The 16,028-nt window shown below is 35.5% G+C and overlaps 1 protein-coding gene across 1 annotated transcript in view; it reads right to left on the bottom strand.

The window, feature by feature from the left end:
- SCARB2 (scavenger receptor class B member 2) overlaps positions 1-16,028 on the bottom strand; it is a 67,499-nt gene that overhangs the window by 19,401 nt on the left and 32,070 nt on the right. Inside the window, exons 2-4 of the mRNA XM_074275682.1 lie at positions 9,602-9,759; positions 3,648-3,795; positions 1,837-2,025 (exon numbers count right to left, since the gene is read on the bottom strand). Of these exons, the coding sequence (XP_074131783.1) occupies positions 1,837-2,025; positions 3,648-3,795; positions 9,602-9,759 (495 nt within the window). The remainder of the gene's footprint in view (positions 1-1,836; positions 2,026-3,647; positions 3,796-9,601; positions 9,760-16,028) is intronic.

The raw sequence follows: 16,028 nt of genomic DNA, 5'->3' as shown, positions 1-16,028 counted from the left end.
ATTATGCTAAGTCTTACAAATATTATCTCATTTGATCCTATGACAACCCTGGGAAATATTGTTTATTATCTTTACTTTACAGTTGAGGAAACTGAGGCAAACATTGTATATGACTTGCCGTGTCATCTCTGGCTTACTCTTATATTGTGCCTTTTGTAGAATTAGTAACAAACTGACTTGTGCCCTGACCTTCCTCCAAAGTTAATTTATACATATTTCATATTTATGTTTGTATATGTGTGTTATTGCTCCCAATAGAAGATAAACTCCTTCTGAAACCGTTCAACTGTTCTGGAAGCAATTGCAAGATTGACAAAATATCTATACCCTTTGAACTAAGGATCCTAGACATATATCCTTGGGTCAATGATTTAAAAAGAAAAAAAAGAAAAGTCTCATATGCTGCAAAATATTTTTAGCACTACTTTTTGCAGTCGCAATGAACTGAAAGCAAAGAAATTGTCTACTGATTGGAGAATAACTAAATTAGCTATGGGATAGAAAAGTAAGGGAATAATAGTGAGCTGTGAGAAATAATGAGGAATAATGGAGAAAAGACTTGTATAAACTGATGCAGATGAAGTTAGCAGAACCAGAAGAATATTATTACAATGACTACACCAATGAAAATAGGAAGAACAACAGGAACAACAGAAAAAAGATCAAGACTGAATGCTATGAAATTATAATGACTAAGTTTGGCTCCAAAAAAAAAAAAAAAAAGACATGAAAAGGTACCTCTGCATTCTTTGCAGAAGTGTGGGACTATTGATGTGGAGTACTGCATATAATGCCAGAATTTTCACTGTATTTATTAATTTTGCTGAATATATTTCTTCTTTTTTTAATTAAGGAAAATCTCCCTTGGAGGATGATAAAGGAATGATATGTGGGGAAAGTGATATAAAAACACAAGGTTTCTATGAAAAAATATTTCTAAATAAAAAAGGACACAATAGAAAAATGGAAATTCCTTGAGGGCAGGAACTGTCTTTTTGTTGCTATTATTTTTTGTCTTTATTTCTATAGCACCTGGAACAGTGCTTAGTACACATTGAGTGAGTATCTAATAAATGCTTACTGAAGGAAAAGTTCTATCCTGGATTACTTTATACAAGATTTTATTTCCTTTATAGTATTGTTTAAAATAAAATTTTGCTGGTAGCAACATAAAATTCCCACCAGATCTCACTGAGATAAGTGGAGTGTCATTATCTCCATCCCACAAATAATGAAACTAGGGCATTAAAAGGACAAATGATGGGTCTAGCATCAGATAAAAGTAGATACAGAAAATAAACTCAGTCTTCAGGCTCCTTTCCACCTCTTCCCTTGATTCCTAAATATATGTTAAATCTATTTATAAGGTCATTATCCTCCATCGCCCTCCTACTTTTATTATTATTTGTGAGAGTTGTTTGAGAAGCAGCCCAGAATGGGCTTGGAAGATCCAATTGTTAAATTGTCAGTGTGAGCATTTATACTTTACAAATCGAGGCTTGAATTATGGTTTTGTTGATTGCCTAGACTTAAGACAGTGATGGAGAAAATGTTGACATTTCAAATTAAACTTAAAGTATCTAATAAGTACATTCTTCCCCAATATGTTAGACATTTACCAGCACGCCCTTGTATGGTCCTCTGCTACTCAATGAGCTGGAATTTTTAAGTTACTATTTGAAACATTTAGAAACCCAAGTGGGCATCCTTAAAAAGTGACAATGGCTCTAGAATAAAGAAGCCCTTTACTAGTTATCGTAGAACAATAAAGCCTCAGAATGAGATAAGCCTTTTGTTGTTATAATAAAAAGTTCCTTAAAAGGAAGACCCACTTACCCCATAAAATAAGCCAAAGTATGGTGAGATATCTGGTTTGAAAATACTAATGAGTGAGAAGAGTTCATCTTTGTAGCCCCATAGTAGATCATGCACAGTGTGGATCACAAACAGTTTCTGCTGATATGTCTTTAGTAGTCCTTCCAGGATTTCTTTCAGCACATTGATTTTGGTCCATTCCATAGCAGTCTGACAGGCAAAAGCAAAGTCAGATGACAGACAATATCCAAAGTACCAAGTGCATCAATGTCACCATTCCACTACGCAGCTTCTGTTGAACCTTCCTAAAAATTCACTACTTAGGTATAAAAGGGCCTGGAAATCGGTTTCTTAAAACTGAGATCTGTTTTTGAAGGCAAATAAGGAACCATCAATAAGTTCTCATGATGAAAGATCAAATGGGAAAACATAGCAGAGAGGCTCAAAGTCAGCCCTATCCATGAAGTCCTTATTGAAAGAATGATTTGATCTTTGTAGCTTCATTAGAACTCTCACTGGCCAGCATCAAATAAGACAGTGAGGAAAAGTTATTTCAGAAACATTGAAAAAGGGGAGAAATTTAATAATGGCTTAAATTCCAAGCAAAAAACTTTTAAGTGAATTCTACAGCTAGAGTTTCTGACTACCCTGTCAGAAATTTTTAATAGCTTGAAACTACATTAAGATTTTTGGGACATCAGAATACAAGCTGACTTTTTAGCACAAGTGCTAATCCTGAACCCTTAGTAAGAGAAGGCCAAACCAAACAAACAAACGAACAAACCCTAAAATTAAAAAGGCTTTAACGACCAGAAGAACTATAGAAGGAAAAGTAAGCTATACATTAATAGAAACCTATAGTTACATATAAAGTCCTCTATTTAAATTCTGCTATGTATATATGGATGTCCATTCTATTTGGTATTTTTTTTTCCAGAGGCAATTGGAACTAAGTGACTTGCCCAGGGTCATATAGCTAGGAAGTGTTAAGTGTCTGGGACCAGATTTGAACTTGGGTCCTCCTGACTTCAGGGCTGGTACTCTATTCACTGCACCACCTAGCTGCCCCTTAAATTTTTTAAAGAAAGAAAAATTAGGGGCAGTTAGATGGCATCTAACTATCCAGTTAACTATCTAGATGTTAGATGGTATCTAACTCTCCAATTAGTGGATAGAACACCAGCCCTGAAGTTAGAAAGACCTGAGTTCAAATCTGCTCTCAGCAGACACTTAGTACTTCCTAGCTTTGTGACCCTGGGCAAGTCACTTAACCCCAATTGCCTCAGCAAAAAAATAAATAAATAAATAAATAAAGGAAGAAAGAAAAAGTAGAACTTATAATTCTAGGATAGCATTAACTCTAGTAAAAATGTTTTTAAGTTCAAAATTGCCTTTCTCTTAGTGCTAATACTGTAATTATTATTAACAATACAAGAATATATGAATGGTCATATGTATAATTATTGCTTATTATAATTTAAGTATTGTACAATATAATGGTATATTATAAATATTTATGTGTACATATATACATGGAATAGTTAATACATCATTATAATATAAAAATTTATAGCACTTTAATGTCTGCAACATATTATACATATATTATCTCATTTAATTCTTATGGCAACCCTGGAAAGAAGGTGATACTATTATTGTTCACTTACAGATGAAGAAATTGAGGTTGAAAAAGGTGAAATGTTTTGCCTAAGCTCACATAGCTAATAATTTTCTGAGATGGGACTTGAACTCAGGTGTTCCTGACTCTCAGTCCATAACATTTACTCACTGTACCACCTAATTGTCTCAATAATAATATTAAATTTACTTACTATGGCAGGAATATTTAAAGTCCTGATCAAGTCAACTTCAGGGTCTCCAACAGATAGGTCCCGTTGAAAAATGTAGCTTTTGGGGTTAACTGCAGATATTTTTGTCCCATTATCCCAAAAACGAATATTCTTTCTGGGTCGGTATTCCCTAGAACATAGAAAAAATATTTTTTAAAGTTTTGTCTGAAAAAAAAAAGATACTACTTTAACAAGCAAAAATTTTACATTCATTAATGTAAGAACAGATTTTCTTGACAATAGAAAATGTTAGGGGTTGAGTGTTACATGGGAAATTAAAAACTGCAGATAAAAGCTAGAAAAACATAAAAAAGAGTTGTCAGATCCATTTCCATAAAGCTATAATTCTAATCACTTCTTTATTTCTCCTCTTTTAATTTCATGATACTCAGTGCATCATAGAAAGGGGCATATGCCAGATCAGAAGCAAACTTGTAGGCCATCTTGTCCAGCAACCTCATGTTACACGTAAGGAAACTGAGGCTGAAAGGGGTGAAATGACCTGCTCAAGATCTCATAAGAAATAAATATCAAAAATAAACATCTAAGAAACTGGTTTCCTAGATTATCTGAGAAAATTTCACTTTTTCACTTCTAGAAAATCTATCCTATTTTTGTGATTAGATCCTTTTTTTTTCCCCATATATATATCTCTGGATTGACTTATTCATTTTTTTCCGTGTTTTGTACTTCAAAAACATGAGTTTTAAAATTCTCAGTGTAGTCATACAGTCTTATAATCACTGTAGGTTCCTAGGTTCTCCTACAAGTAGTTGGGAAATCAATGTACTTGCCAAAAAAGCAAGACCAAGATTTCACAACCGTCTTCTTAAATCCTTGTGACAGACTGAGTGTAAGACTGACTACCCTAAGAAACTGTCTTTGTCATAATCAGATGATTCTCAAGAGGAACAAGGAATATAGCATATTCCTCTTGCTGAACCAAAATAAAGACTTTTGGTCTATATATAAATGTCACACAATCCTGTGGGTCAGCTGGGATCCTCTGATCTAGTCAACTCATTTTACAGGTTAGAAAACTGAGACCCAGAAAAGCAAAGTGACTTAGAAGATCACAGGATGACAGACGTAGAATTGCAGGGATGGTGGAGATCATTTCTTCCAACCCTCTCACTTTGCAGATGAGAAAATGCATCCCAGAAAGGTTAATTGATTTGCTATTTACTGCCTGCTTCCCTGATGCTTACAAACACCCTCATGCCTTCCCCTTCTTCAAAACTTACTAACTTGGTCCACCTGACCTGTTAGTTCTTTGTTGTTGGTTTGGAGACTATCAAGGTTAAGTGACTTGCTAGAGTCACACAGTTAGTAAGAGTCTGAGCCCAGATTTGAAGTCATGGCTGGTGTTCTATCCATGGCACCATCTAGCTGCCCCTCCCTGTTAGCATTTGTTCTATGTCTCTTCTTTCTTTCATGGCTAGATTTCTTGAAAGAAGTCTACAAATGGTGAGTACTTCTTCTTTCCTCTCATTCCCTTCTTTGGAACTTGGCTTCCTGCTTCATTATTCAATATTCTTGCCTCAATTGAAATGGCTCTCTCCAAAGTTACCAACAATCTCTTTTTTGAATTTATTTATTTTAATACACATTGCTTTATGAATCATGTTGGGAGGAAAAAAGCAGAACAAACCATGGGAGGAAAAAAAAGAACAGAAAAAAGAAGTGAATATAGCATGTGTTGATTTCCATTCAATATTCATAGTTCTTTTTCTGGATGCAGATGGCATTTTCTGTCCAAAATCAATATTGATATTGCTTTCAATCACTGAACTACTGAGAAGAACCAAGCCTTTCATAGTTGATCCTTGCACATTTTTGCTGTTGCTGTATACAATGTATTCCTTATTCTGCTTGTTTCACTCACTATCAGTACATATAAGTTTTTCCTCAGACTTTTTAAAAATCAACTTCTTCATCATTTTTATAGAACAATAATATTCATTACCTTCATATATTACAGCTTATTCAGCCATTCCCCAATTGATGAGCATCTACTCATTTTTCAATTCTTTGCTACTACAAAAAGAGCTGCTATAAACATTTTTGCACATGTAGATTCTTTCCCCTCCTTTATGATTTCCTTGGGATACAGACCCAGTGATGGCACAGCTGGGTTAAAAGGAATGTGCAGTTTTATACTCCTTTGGGCATAGTTCCAGATTGCTCTCTGGAATGGTTAGAGCATTTCACAACTCCACCAATAATGCATTAGTATCCCAATTTTCCCACATCCCCTTTAACATTTATTATTATCTTCTCCTGTCATATTTAGCCAATTTGAGGGGTGTAAGGTGGTATCTCATAGTTGTTTTTATTTGTATTTTTCTGATCAATAGTGATTTAGAGCACTTTTTATATAATCATAAATGGTTTTAATTTAATCATCTGAAATTTGTCTTCATATCTTCTGATCATTTATCAATTGGGGAAATGACCTACCAGTCAATTTCTTAGCCAGTATGAAATGGCTTTGATGACTACTGTTTTACAATATAATTTTATGTTTAGCACTGCTAAGCCACAGATTTACATTTGTTGCTCTAAATTTTCTCATTTGATCTGCTAAAGGACCATATGAGGATGCTATTATTATCCCTATTTTACACATGAAAAAATTAAAGCAAATAGATTAAATGACTTGCCCAGTCACATGCCTAGTGTCTGAGGTTGAGTTTGAACTCAGTTCTTCCTAACTAAGATGTTCAAAGTCTAATGTTCTAGCCACCACCAATCTCTGAGTGGGCAAAATAGATCACACCAATGTCATGAACTTTACTCATAAAGGAATCCATCAGGTCCTAATTTTATGCTTATCTCTAAAAACCTGAACTCTAGTTTTCCCAGAGTGCAGTTAACAAGAGCTTATGGCTCATAACAACAGACTCAAAGAAGGACGTTCTGTTAGTTATGGGAACGGTGACAGCAAGGGCAGTAATTGAGAAATTACAGAAACATCTCAATCCTATGAGAATTGAAAAAGTTATTGTCTGTCTAAGCAAATAGCCTAGGTCTTTATATTCAAGAGATCCCAAGAGGAGTCAAGATACAATGGAATGACTGTAAGCATCCAGTAAAGGTTAATTTATATTCAGTAAAAACTTTTATAGAGGACAGAGAAGTGAATGGCTATTCTAAGCAACTCAGTCATCAGATATCCTTTAGAGAAAATATCCACCCAAAATAGTTAAAGATTTCCTAAGTTCTGAACATAAGAGCATTATAAATTATCTGAAAAACTCATTTAAATGAAATGCCTAAAAAGTGGCATATTGCTGCACATTTATGCAAAATGTGGTCCATGTCTGCTGGTCAATCAGTCAATCAGCATTTACTAAGAACTTATTATGTGCTAAGAATTGTACTAAGCACTGGTACAAGGAACACATTCATTTCTTAAGGTCAAGGTGATCTAAATGTGAAAGCAAACAAATCCAGACTCCCTGCTATACATATGAACTTAGCTTCATAACTTTTCCATTGTGTATGTGTGTGTGTGTATGAGAGAGACAGAGAGACAGAGAGACAAAGAGACAGAGAGAGAGACAGAGAGAGACAGAGAGAGAGACAGAGAGACAGAGAGAGACAGAGAGACAGAGAGACAGAGAGAGAGACAGAGACAGAGAGAGAGACAGACAGAGAGAGAGAGAGAGAGAAGAGAGAGGGAGAGAGAGAGAATATTGGGGTAAAGTGACTTTTTCAGGGTCACACATCTAGGAGCATTAAGTGTCTCAAGCTCAATTTGAACTCTGGTCCTCCTGACTCCTACTGTACCATATAGCTGCCCTCAACTTTAACTTTTTAAAAAGGAAAATTGAATACCTATCTACAACAGAAGTAAACTCACAATGGTAATCCATTAAATTCTTCAAATTAAGTTTTGAAATCCTATAGAATGTATTTGGCTCAAAACAAAAAATTTCTGAATGAGTTCAAATCCTACCTTGGACATTTATAGCTGTGTGAACCTGGTCAGTTATTCAACTTCTGTCAGGTTTTGAGGATCAAATGGAATGTTACATAAAAGTGCTCTGTAAACTTTAAAGTACTCTATACAAATGTTAGTTATTATTAGGTTTCTGTTTCTTCCCCAATCCAAACACTAAAGAGCACTTTCCAATCCAAGGGGAGGAGAGCCAGAACTCCTTAATGGCTAAAAGCAAATATGGAAAATTATAACTGATTGACACTCTCTCTAAAGACTCTCCCAGTTCTTCTGCATTTATCCCTTCTACCACATGGCTGCCACCCAGCCATCATAATTATCACAGCTGCTAAGTACCACATTAAACTCTTTACAGGGATCTTTCCTTGAAACATATCTGAACCTTTTATACAGAGAAGTCCTCAGGATTGGTGATTGGTCACAAAATTTTCACTTTTCAAACACAAAGTGAAGGGCTTTGTTCCATCTGCAAAGCCAATTGGGTAAGTCTGGGACCAACATGTTGAGCCCTGGGGTGAAAAGGGCTATCAGAGAACCTAAGGAAAAGGAAATTGGCCCAGATCAGAAAAACAAAATCAATTAAAGCTTCTGTGCCAATCAGTATTAAGAATGGCCCCTTGAGTGTTCTCTGTATTTCTAATCCAATTATTTAGGTTCTGATTGACTCAGATTGAATGTAAATAATAGCTTTGGCCAGAAACCCAGAGTTTTCCTCTCCCACATTCATTCATTCATTTATTTAGGCTTTTTTTTGGGGGGGGGCATTAAGTGAGAGAGTCTTTGCCTCTATTACTACCTAGCTTTAATCACTCAATAGGTATGGCCTCAGTCAAACTGAGATCTGTGGAAGATCTAAGCTTAAAAAGAACAAGGTTTCCCATTGACATCCAGAGCCATCTCTAGTCATCCTGATCTGGGGCTTGCCTCTGGACCAAGGTGGCTCTGGAAGGGTAAAAAGAGGCGCCTTCTCTTACTTAAATCCAATTCACTTATGTGTTATGACATGATCCTCTTCAAGAACAAAGGACAAACAAAACCAACTTCTGGGTAAGAAAGGGAGATTGAGTCTCAGGAAAAAAAAAACTGCTCTTCTATTTTTCCAACTGAGATTGAGGGAGATACATTTTGAACACTAAGCAATCCTTTTTGTTAATCTACCCAATATATCCAAAAATTGAATCAACTGTCTTTTCCATCTGTCTCTCTTAGTATTTTCAAGGATCCTACTCTCCTTTCAGCCACCCACTGGTGTGACCTCAATCACGCTCAGTTCTTCCATGGCCTCACACAGCACATCTAATCAATTGTCCAGTCTTATCTATCCCAAGTTTATAGCATCTCTTCGCTCTATTAACAGAGCTCTATTCAGGGCCACATCACTTCTCTCTTGGGATAGTACAATAATCTCCTAATTGATCTCCCAGACTCAAGTATTTCCTTTTTTCCCAAACCATCCTCTATCCTCTTCACCGTTACCAAAATGAATAGTCCTCAAGCAAGGGTCCAAAAAACATCACCTCACTTCTCAAAAAGTTCCAGTGACTCCTATTGCCTTTAGGATAAAATACAAATAAACACTTACATTTGATAAAGAGCCTTTACTACCTGACTATAATATTTTATCCTTCCCCTTCACACTTTTGGTGTTGCTATCAAACAGTCAAGGGATCTCAAGATTACTGCCGTATTTCCCCTAGAAGCTACACCCCATCAGCAGGGACTATTTAATTTTTTTTCTTTTCATCTATTTCACTCAGCATAGTGCCTAGCACATAGTAGGTGCTTAATAAATGCTTAGTGGTTGACTGGACAACAAACAGTAGGATTTAAGACAAGCACTGATTTTTTTTTCTCACATACAGTAGGTTGAGTTGGTCCCTAGCAGTAACAAGTACCTGGCTCCACAAGAAGGCTACCCAGGACATGGGAGCCTTTCTTGGATTAGCAAACTAGGAGGTGATTTAAAACTTACCTATAGGTATATGGTCCCACTTCTTCCACATGAGGGTCCTCCCCCTGGAGGATTTCATCTGGATTGGTGACATTGAAGAAATAGAACTGCATATATATTGGAGGAGGTGGGTTTTCCCAGGAGTCAAATATCTCAGTACCATTCTTTAACACAGTATTCTGAGAAAGAAAAAAAACAAACAGTTTTACAATCTTTGTAGATTGTATTGGCTATAAGTAGCAGGAGGAAAAAACAAATCTTCCCTAAGGTGACCTGCCTAATCTTAATACACACACACACACACACACACACACACACACACACACACACACACTCATGTACTATATGAATGTTTCATATACACACTTACTATCTGAAGCATTTATTTTCTTAAAATAGTGACCTTAGTAACCATCAACAAAATATTCAAATATGCAAACAAGAATTTAAAAAATCAGTCACTCAAAATCACAAACTTCTGTCATTTGGGGTTTGATTTTTATGCACACATTAATTTCAACAAGATAGCAACAAAACAACATACTTATTTCTTACATCTTTCTGCATTATTTCTCTTGTGGTTTTCCACATTTTATTGTTACCACACAATTAGGATTAGTGAACTTATTTGTTCAGTCTATAAATCGCTGTTCTTCTTCATCTCATAATCATCTTTCCAAATCTCTTTTTTAATCTTTATATTTGCCTATGATGCAATGATTATAATATATGGCACTCATACAGTATAATTTGTTCTGTTTCTAATTGGTTGAACACATCAGTATTTCCAGATTTTTGCTATTATAACAAAGTTGCTAAGCATATTTATGTTAGGTAAGTGGATTTTTTTCCCTGAAATCTTTATATATCACTTTAGAGCTTGCCTGATACTCAGAATAAATATGTGATATAGGTATTTCTTTCCATTGTATTGCTAAGAAAACTGAGGTCCATAGAGATTATAGATTAAGTTACAGTCTGTGTGGTAAAATTGCCTATCAAAAAACCTTTATCTTAAAGGTTTGTATGAAGATTATATTTCCCCCCCAAAAAACCCACCATGGTTGACTTAAGTTTAAGAAGGGTCATGAAAGATCAAGGAACAAGCCTCTATTTCTCCCTATAAAGACAAACAAATATCTGAAAGGGAGCGACCAATGGAGGTTGGCAGCCAGCAGCCCATGGGGGTTGGGAAAAAGGTTGCACTGTTCACGAGGATGTTCTACCAATTTCTTTTCCTGAGAATCAGGGTATTTACATTTTCTATTCCCTGTTCTGTTATTCTGGGAATTTCATATTTTTGTAAATATTTATCTATTCATTTACAGTCAGTTTTACTTGGCTTGTAATTGAGAAAAAGTGAAAAATAAGTTCTTTAGGAAAAAAGACTAGAACTCAAAAAGAGACTAATTCAAAAGAATTGGTGAATCAGAGAATAAATCATAAACAAGTGACAATTTCATCAAAGAAATGTCAACAATGTGATCTGCCCAGCACTTGATACATGTTATTTACTTTTTGATTCTTACAGTGTTGCTATTTTTATTTTATAGATAAAGAAACTGAGGCTGAGAGAGGTTAATAGACTAGCCTGGGATACAGCTATCAAATGGTCAAGAGACCTCAATGCAGTTCTTCATCCCCTATGCCAGTTTAGTCATTTCAGTCGTATCCAGTTCTATCTGAAATTGTTTGGGATTTCTTGGCAGAAATACAAGAGTGGTTTGCCATTTCCTTTTCCAGCTTATTTTACAAATAAGGAAGTAAGGCAAACGGGGTTAAGAGAAATTACTGCTCAGTGTCATTCAATTAGTAAGTGTCCGAAGGCTAGATTTGAATTCAGGGATTCCGAACTCTAGGGCTGGCTTCCTCTCCTCCTAGTTGCCCTACACTTAAGGCCATACAGTCAATAACTTCTGAAGTAGAATTTGAACTCAGTTCTTCCACAACATATTTGTGCCACCTCATTGTTGGGCACCAATGAGAACGACAACATAAATTTATGGGATGCAGACAAAACAGCTGTGAGAGGGAAGGCTCTATTTCTAAGCTATGTAGTTGAATAAATCCTCTTTTTAAATATTTTGTTTAAATATTTTTCTCAAAATTGTAAGTATTTCTCAAAAATGTAAAAAATTTTAAGTACAAACAATAGTTGATTCCCCTGCAATATCACTGTTATTATGTACAATGTTATCTCTTCTCATTTCACTTTGTTTGTATTCTAAGTGTTCTTGTCAAAGAGAACGGCTAGGCTTATGAATGAAAGGATGAACAAGGAGTAAAATCAGATTTCTGCAAACAGAACTCCCAGTCAAGTATCTCGCTTGACTCCTTGAGCAAAGCAAGCAAATCTAGCCAGCTTTCTCACAAAAATTCTACACCATCCAAATCTACCTCAGCATCTCTTTCAAAAATGAAACACTGCAAAAATCTTTCTCTTTCCAATTTTTCCATCTGAAGTCTAGGTGGCGCTCAAGGGCAATAATTAAAACTTTTTCACCCGATCAGGAGGAGCCAAAGCCTTACGGTCAGCCCAGCTATTAATTTCTGCAGCCAGTGTACAACTGATTTCCTTTCTTTTTCCTTTTCTTTTCTTTTATTTATTTATTTCTTTTTTTTTTAACTTCTTGCTGAATCATCTCCTTTTCATCATTAGACTCTTTCTCATCAGACTCTTAGTCTTGGCCCCAATACTTCCAGTGGCTTAAATCAGAGCCTCCTAAAACTACCAACATACCAAATTTCCCCTATGAAATCAACAATCTTTTATTGAATCCCCTCTCAACTCCAAATAAGTTGTATGATTTTTCATTTTTTTGGAGTTTTACTCTCCTAAGTCTTAAAAGAGTTACTTGCAAATGAACTGAGGGTTCATAATGCCTTATGGTACCCACCAGCTCTCAAAATAGTCCTTGAAATGGCTTTTCTTCATACTACATTGTCAGATTTTAATGGGAAAGAGAGAAAATTGCATAAAGCTTCTACTAAGCTTTCCAGATACTGCATATAGTGCTTTACAAATATTATCTCTTTTTTCATTCTTACAGCAACCCTGGGGAAATAGGTGCTATTATTACCCCCATTTTGAGGGGAAATTGGGGCAGACAGAGGCCAAGGTTACACAACTAATAGGTCAGGCTACTCCAGTAGTATTGATTCTAGACCTAGTACTTCATTCCCCTAGCTGCTTCTTTCTCTGAATTTTTAAGGAAAAGATGTGAAACGCAACGCTGCAGCTAGCAGAGTTCCTAAATATACAATATGGAAAGATCTAATTCTTTTTGTTGTGGCAACTGGGGGTTAAGTGACTTGCCCAGGGTCACACAGCCAGGAAGTGTAGTTTCTGAAGATAGATTTGAACTCAGGTCCTCCTGACTTCAGGGCTGGTACTATATCCACTGCACCACCTAGCTGCTCCTAAGATCTATTTCTATATGAGTTTAATACTATTGCTTTAAATCATCAGATTTAATGTACAAATGAGGTGTTACCCAACATCTTTTATAAATTGGTTTAAAATTTTCTATTTTCAAAACAGTTTCATTTCTAACCTTAATTGCTCAAATCTTAACTGACAAGTATGTTTCTTTACACATTTTCTTTTCCTTCTTTCCTTCCCTCCTTTTTTCCTCCCTCCCTCCCTCCCTCCCTCCTTCCTTCCCTCTCTTTCTCCTCTCTCTCTCTCTCTCTCTCTCTCTCTCTCTCTCTCTCTCTCTCTCTCTCTCTCTCCTCTCTCTCTCTCTCTCTCTCCCTCCCTCCCTCCCTCCTCCTCCCTCCCTCCCTCCCTCCCTCCCTCTCTCTCTCTCTCTCTCTCTCTCTCTTCTCTCTCTCTCTCTCTCTCTCTCTCTCTCTCTCTCTCTTTCTCTCTTTCCATGACTTTACATGAGGAAGAATATTAAGGACTAGTGTCCCCAATTCAAGCAACACAAAGAGCTTTATCTGATTGAAGAACTGTTCTTGTGACCTATTAAAAAACAAACTAAGCTGGCTATATTCTTAGGACTGTAATCTTTTTTCTTTTTTTGCCTTTGTTCATATCTGTAAGTCCTTATACGATGACATAATAGGCTCCTAATAAATCTTTGTTGTCTTAAAAAATACAATAAAGTTATTTTTTTCAGGTATCTGAAAAAGGCAGCATTTTATGTTCTTTATCTGTTGAATTTAATTCTTTATGCAAAAGTATTTTTTTTCATCACCAAACTGCTCTATATCTATTATCTCATCAACAAACTGCTCTTACATCTGTAACAGTGAGTAATCATAAAATTCCTGCAGCTCAACATATGGAACATTTGTGGAGTTGAACTGAGCTTCCCTGACTCTTTCTATTGAGCCATAATTATACTCAAGCTCAGTGCTAATGGACTTGATGTTGTGAGATAATTTTTATTATTATTAATTATATTAATAAAATAGTGATAATATATTACTAAAATATGGTAATAAAATAATATTAATATTATTATTATCTCAAGTAAAGTGACCTTTACTTGGCCACTGAGTCAGCAAGAGCTACTAACTCAGCTTTTTTTTAACTTCTGCTCTCACTTTCTTCTTCCTCTTTCCAGAACATGTGATATGGCACTTTCTCTGGGTTGTTTCCCACTCTCCACTTCTATCAGATGGCAAATTGGTCACACATAGATTAGTATATGTACTGCCTAAATAGGGCCTAAGGATGGTCCTTGAACACCTGATTGTATTTTCTACTTATGTCCAGTTCACTGAGGAGATAACCAGATAGTAATCCTGAGGTAATCCTTGTGTATTCAAGAGATCAGAAGCTCCTGGGTCCTTCAAACAAAGCTGACTAGCAGTAGGAAGAGTTTTCTGCAAATAAGCCCTTTTAAAGAGATGACCATGAAGTCATGATAGGCCCCAAAAGAGGCTTGACTAAGCGGAAAGGGACCTGTATGTGCCAAAATGTTTGTGGCAGCTCTTTTTGTTGTAGCTAGAAACTGGAAGATGAATGGATGCCCATCAGTTGGAGAATGGTTGGGTAAATTATGGTATATGAAAGTTATGGAATATTATTGCTCTGTAAGAAATGACCAGCAGGAGGAATACAGAGAGGCTTGGAGAGACTTAAATCAACTGATGCTGAGTGAAATGAACAGAACCAGAAGATCATTATACACTTCAACAATGATACTGTACGAGGATATATGCTGATGGAAGTGGATATCTTCTGCATAAAGAAGATCCAACTCACTTCCAGTTGATCAATGATGGACAGAAATAACTACACCCAGAGAAGGAGCACTGGGAAGTGAATGTAAATTGTTAGCACTACTGTCTGTCTTCCCAGGTTACTTATACCTTTGGAATCAAATACTTAATGTGCAACAAGAAAATGGTATTTACACACATATATTGTATCTAGGTTATATTGTAACACATGTAAAATGTATGGGATTGCCTGTCATGGGGGGGGGAGTGGAGGGGGGGGATAATTGGAAAAATGAATACAAGGGATAATATTATAAAAAAAATTACTCATGCATATATACTGTGGAAAAAAATTCTAAATAAAAAAAAAGTTCATCTTAAATGTGACTCCTAAAAAAAAAAAAGAGGCTTGACTAGTGGGAAGACATGGACTTCAAGAAAGCTTCAAGAACAGTAGAGAGATGGGATGAAAAATGAAATGTTTATTCAATAGTCTTACTATATGTCCAATGTATTACATGTTTATATCAAGAATATATTTAAAAAGTCATTTTATCAATTTGATTTGTCTTTTGTATTTTAAGTATTATTTTTGCATGAAAAAAGAAATAGCTGTCTTATACCTCATTGCTATATTTAAATTATCTTTCTACTCCCTTTTGGGGGGATCCTACACATAAGCTATGCCTAAGTTTTATAGGTTTTGGGATAGGAGCAAAAAGAGCTAGAGCATGTGAGCAAAGAGCTGACCTCTATCATTCTAGGCTTTGCTTTCCTTCCAAATGACCTGAGTTTACCTGTATGAGTCTAGAGTTAAGAACCTTTTTAGCTCCTCCCAGGTTCTACGCCTAGTTCTTGATTATATAAAGTAGGCATATAAAACAAATATTGTAAAAAATGAAAAGGATCAAACAATATTTTAAATAATTTTATATTGTTTCATTTGTTAATAGTATAAACATCTTGTTCTGAGAATATGATTTAATATGCTTTGTTATTTTTTTTTAATCTTGGCTGAATACATCAAAAAAGTAGTAAGATTCAAAGGTATGTCTAAAGTTCAGTTTAATTTGATACTGTTTTAATGGCTGTCATAACTGAAATAGACAACAATTAAATGGAAAACATGCCTTAACCATTTTTCAATCCAATTCACTATGTGTGCAGAGGTTTTTGGCAAAATCCAAGGAGTACTTTCCATTTTCCCTGATGTTAACTGGATGTTCCTTTCAAACTAATTGGAAAGAATTACATTTTAATATTTTTCACAAAT

The sequence above is a fragment of the Sminthopsis crassicaudata genome, chromosome 6 (assembly GCF_048593235.1).
Source record: "Sminthopsis crassicaudata isolate SCR6 chromosome 6, ASM4859323v1, whole genome shotgun sequence".
In the NCBI taxonomy this organism is placed as follows: domain Eukaryota; kingdom Metazoa; phylum Chordata; class Mammalia; order Dasyuromorphia; family Dasyuridae; genus Sminthopsis; species Sminthopsis crassicaudata.
This window is presented reverse-complemented; position numbering and strand designations above follow the sequence as displayed.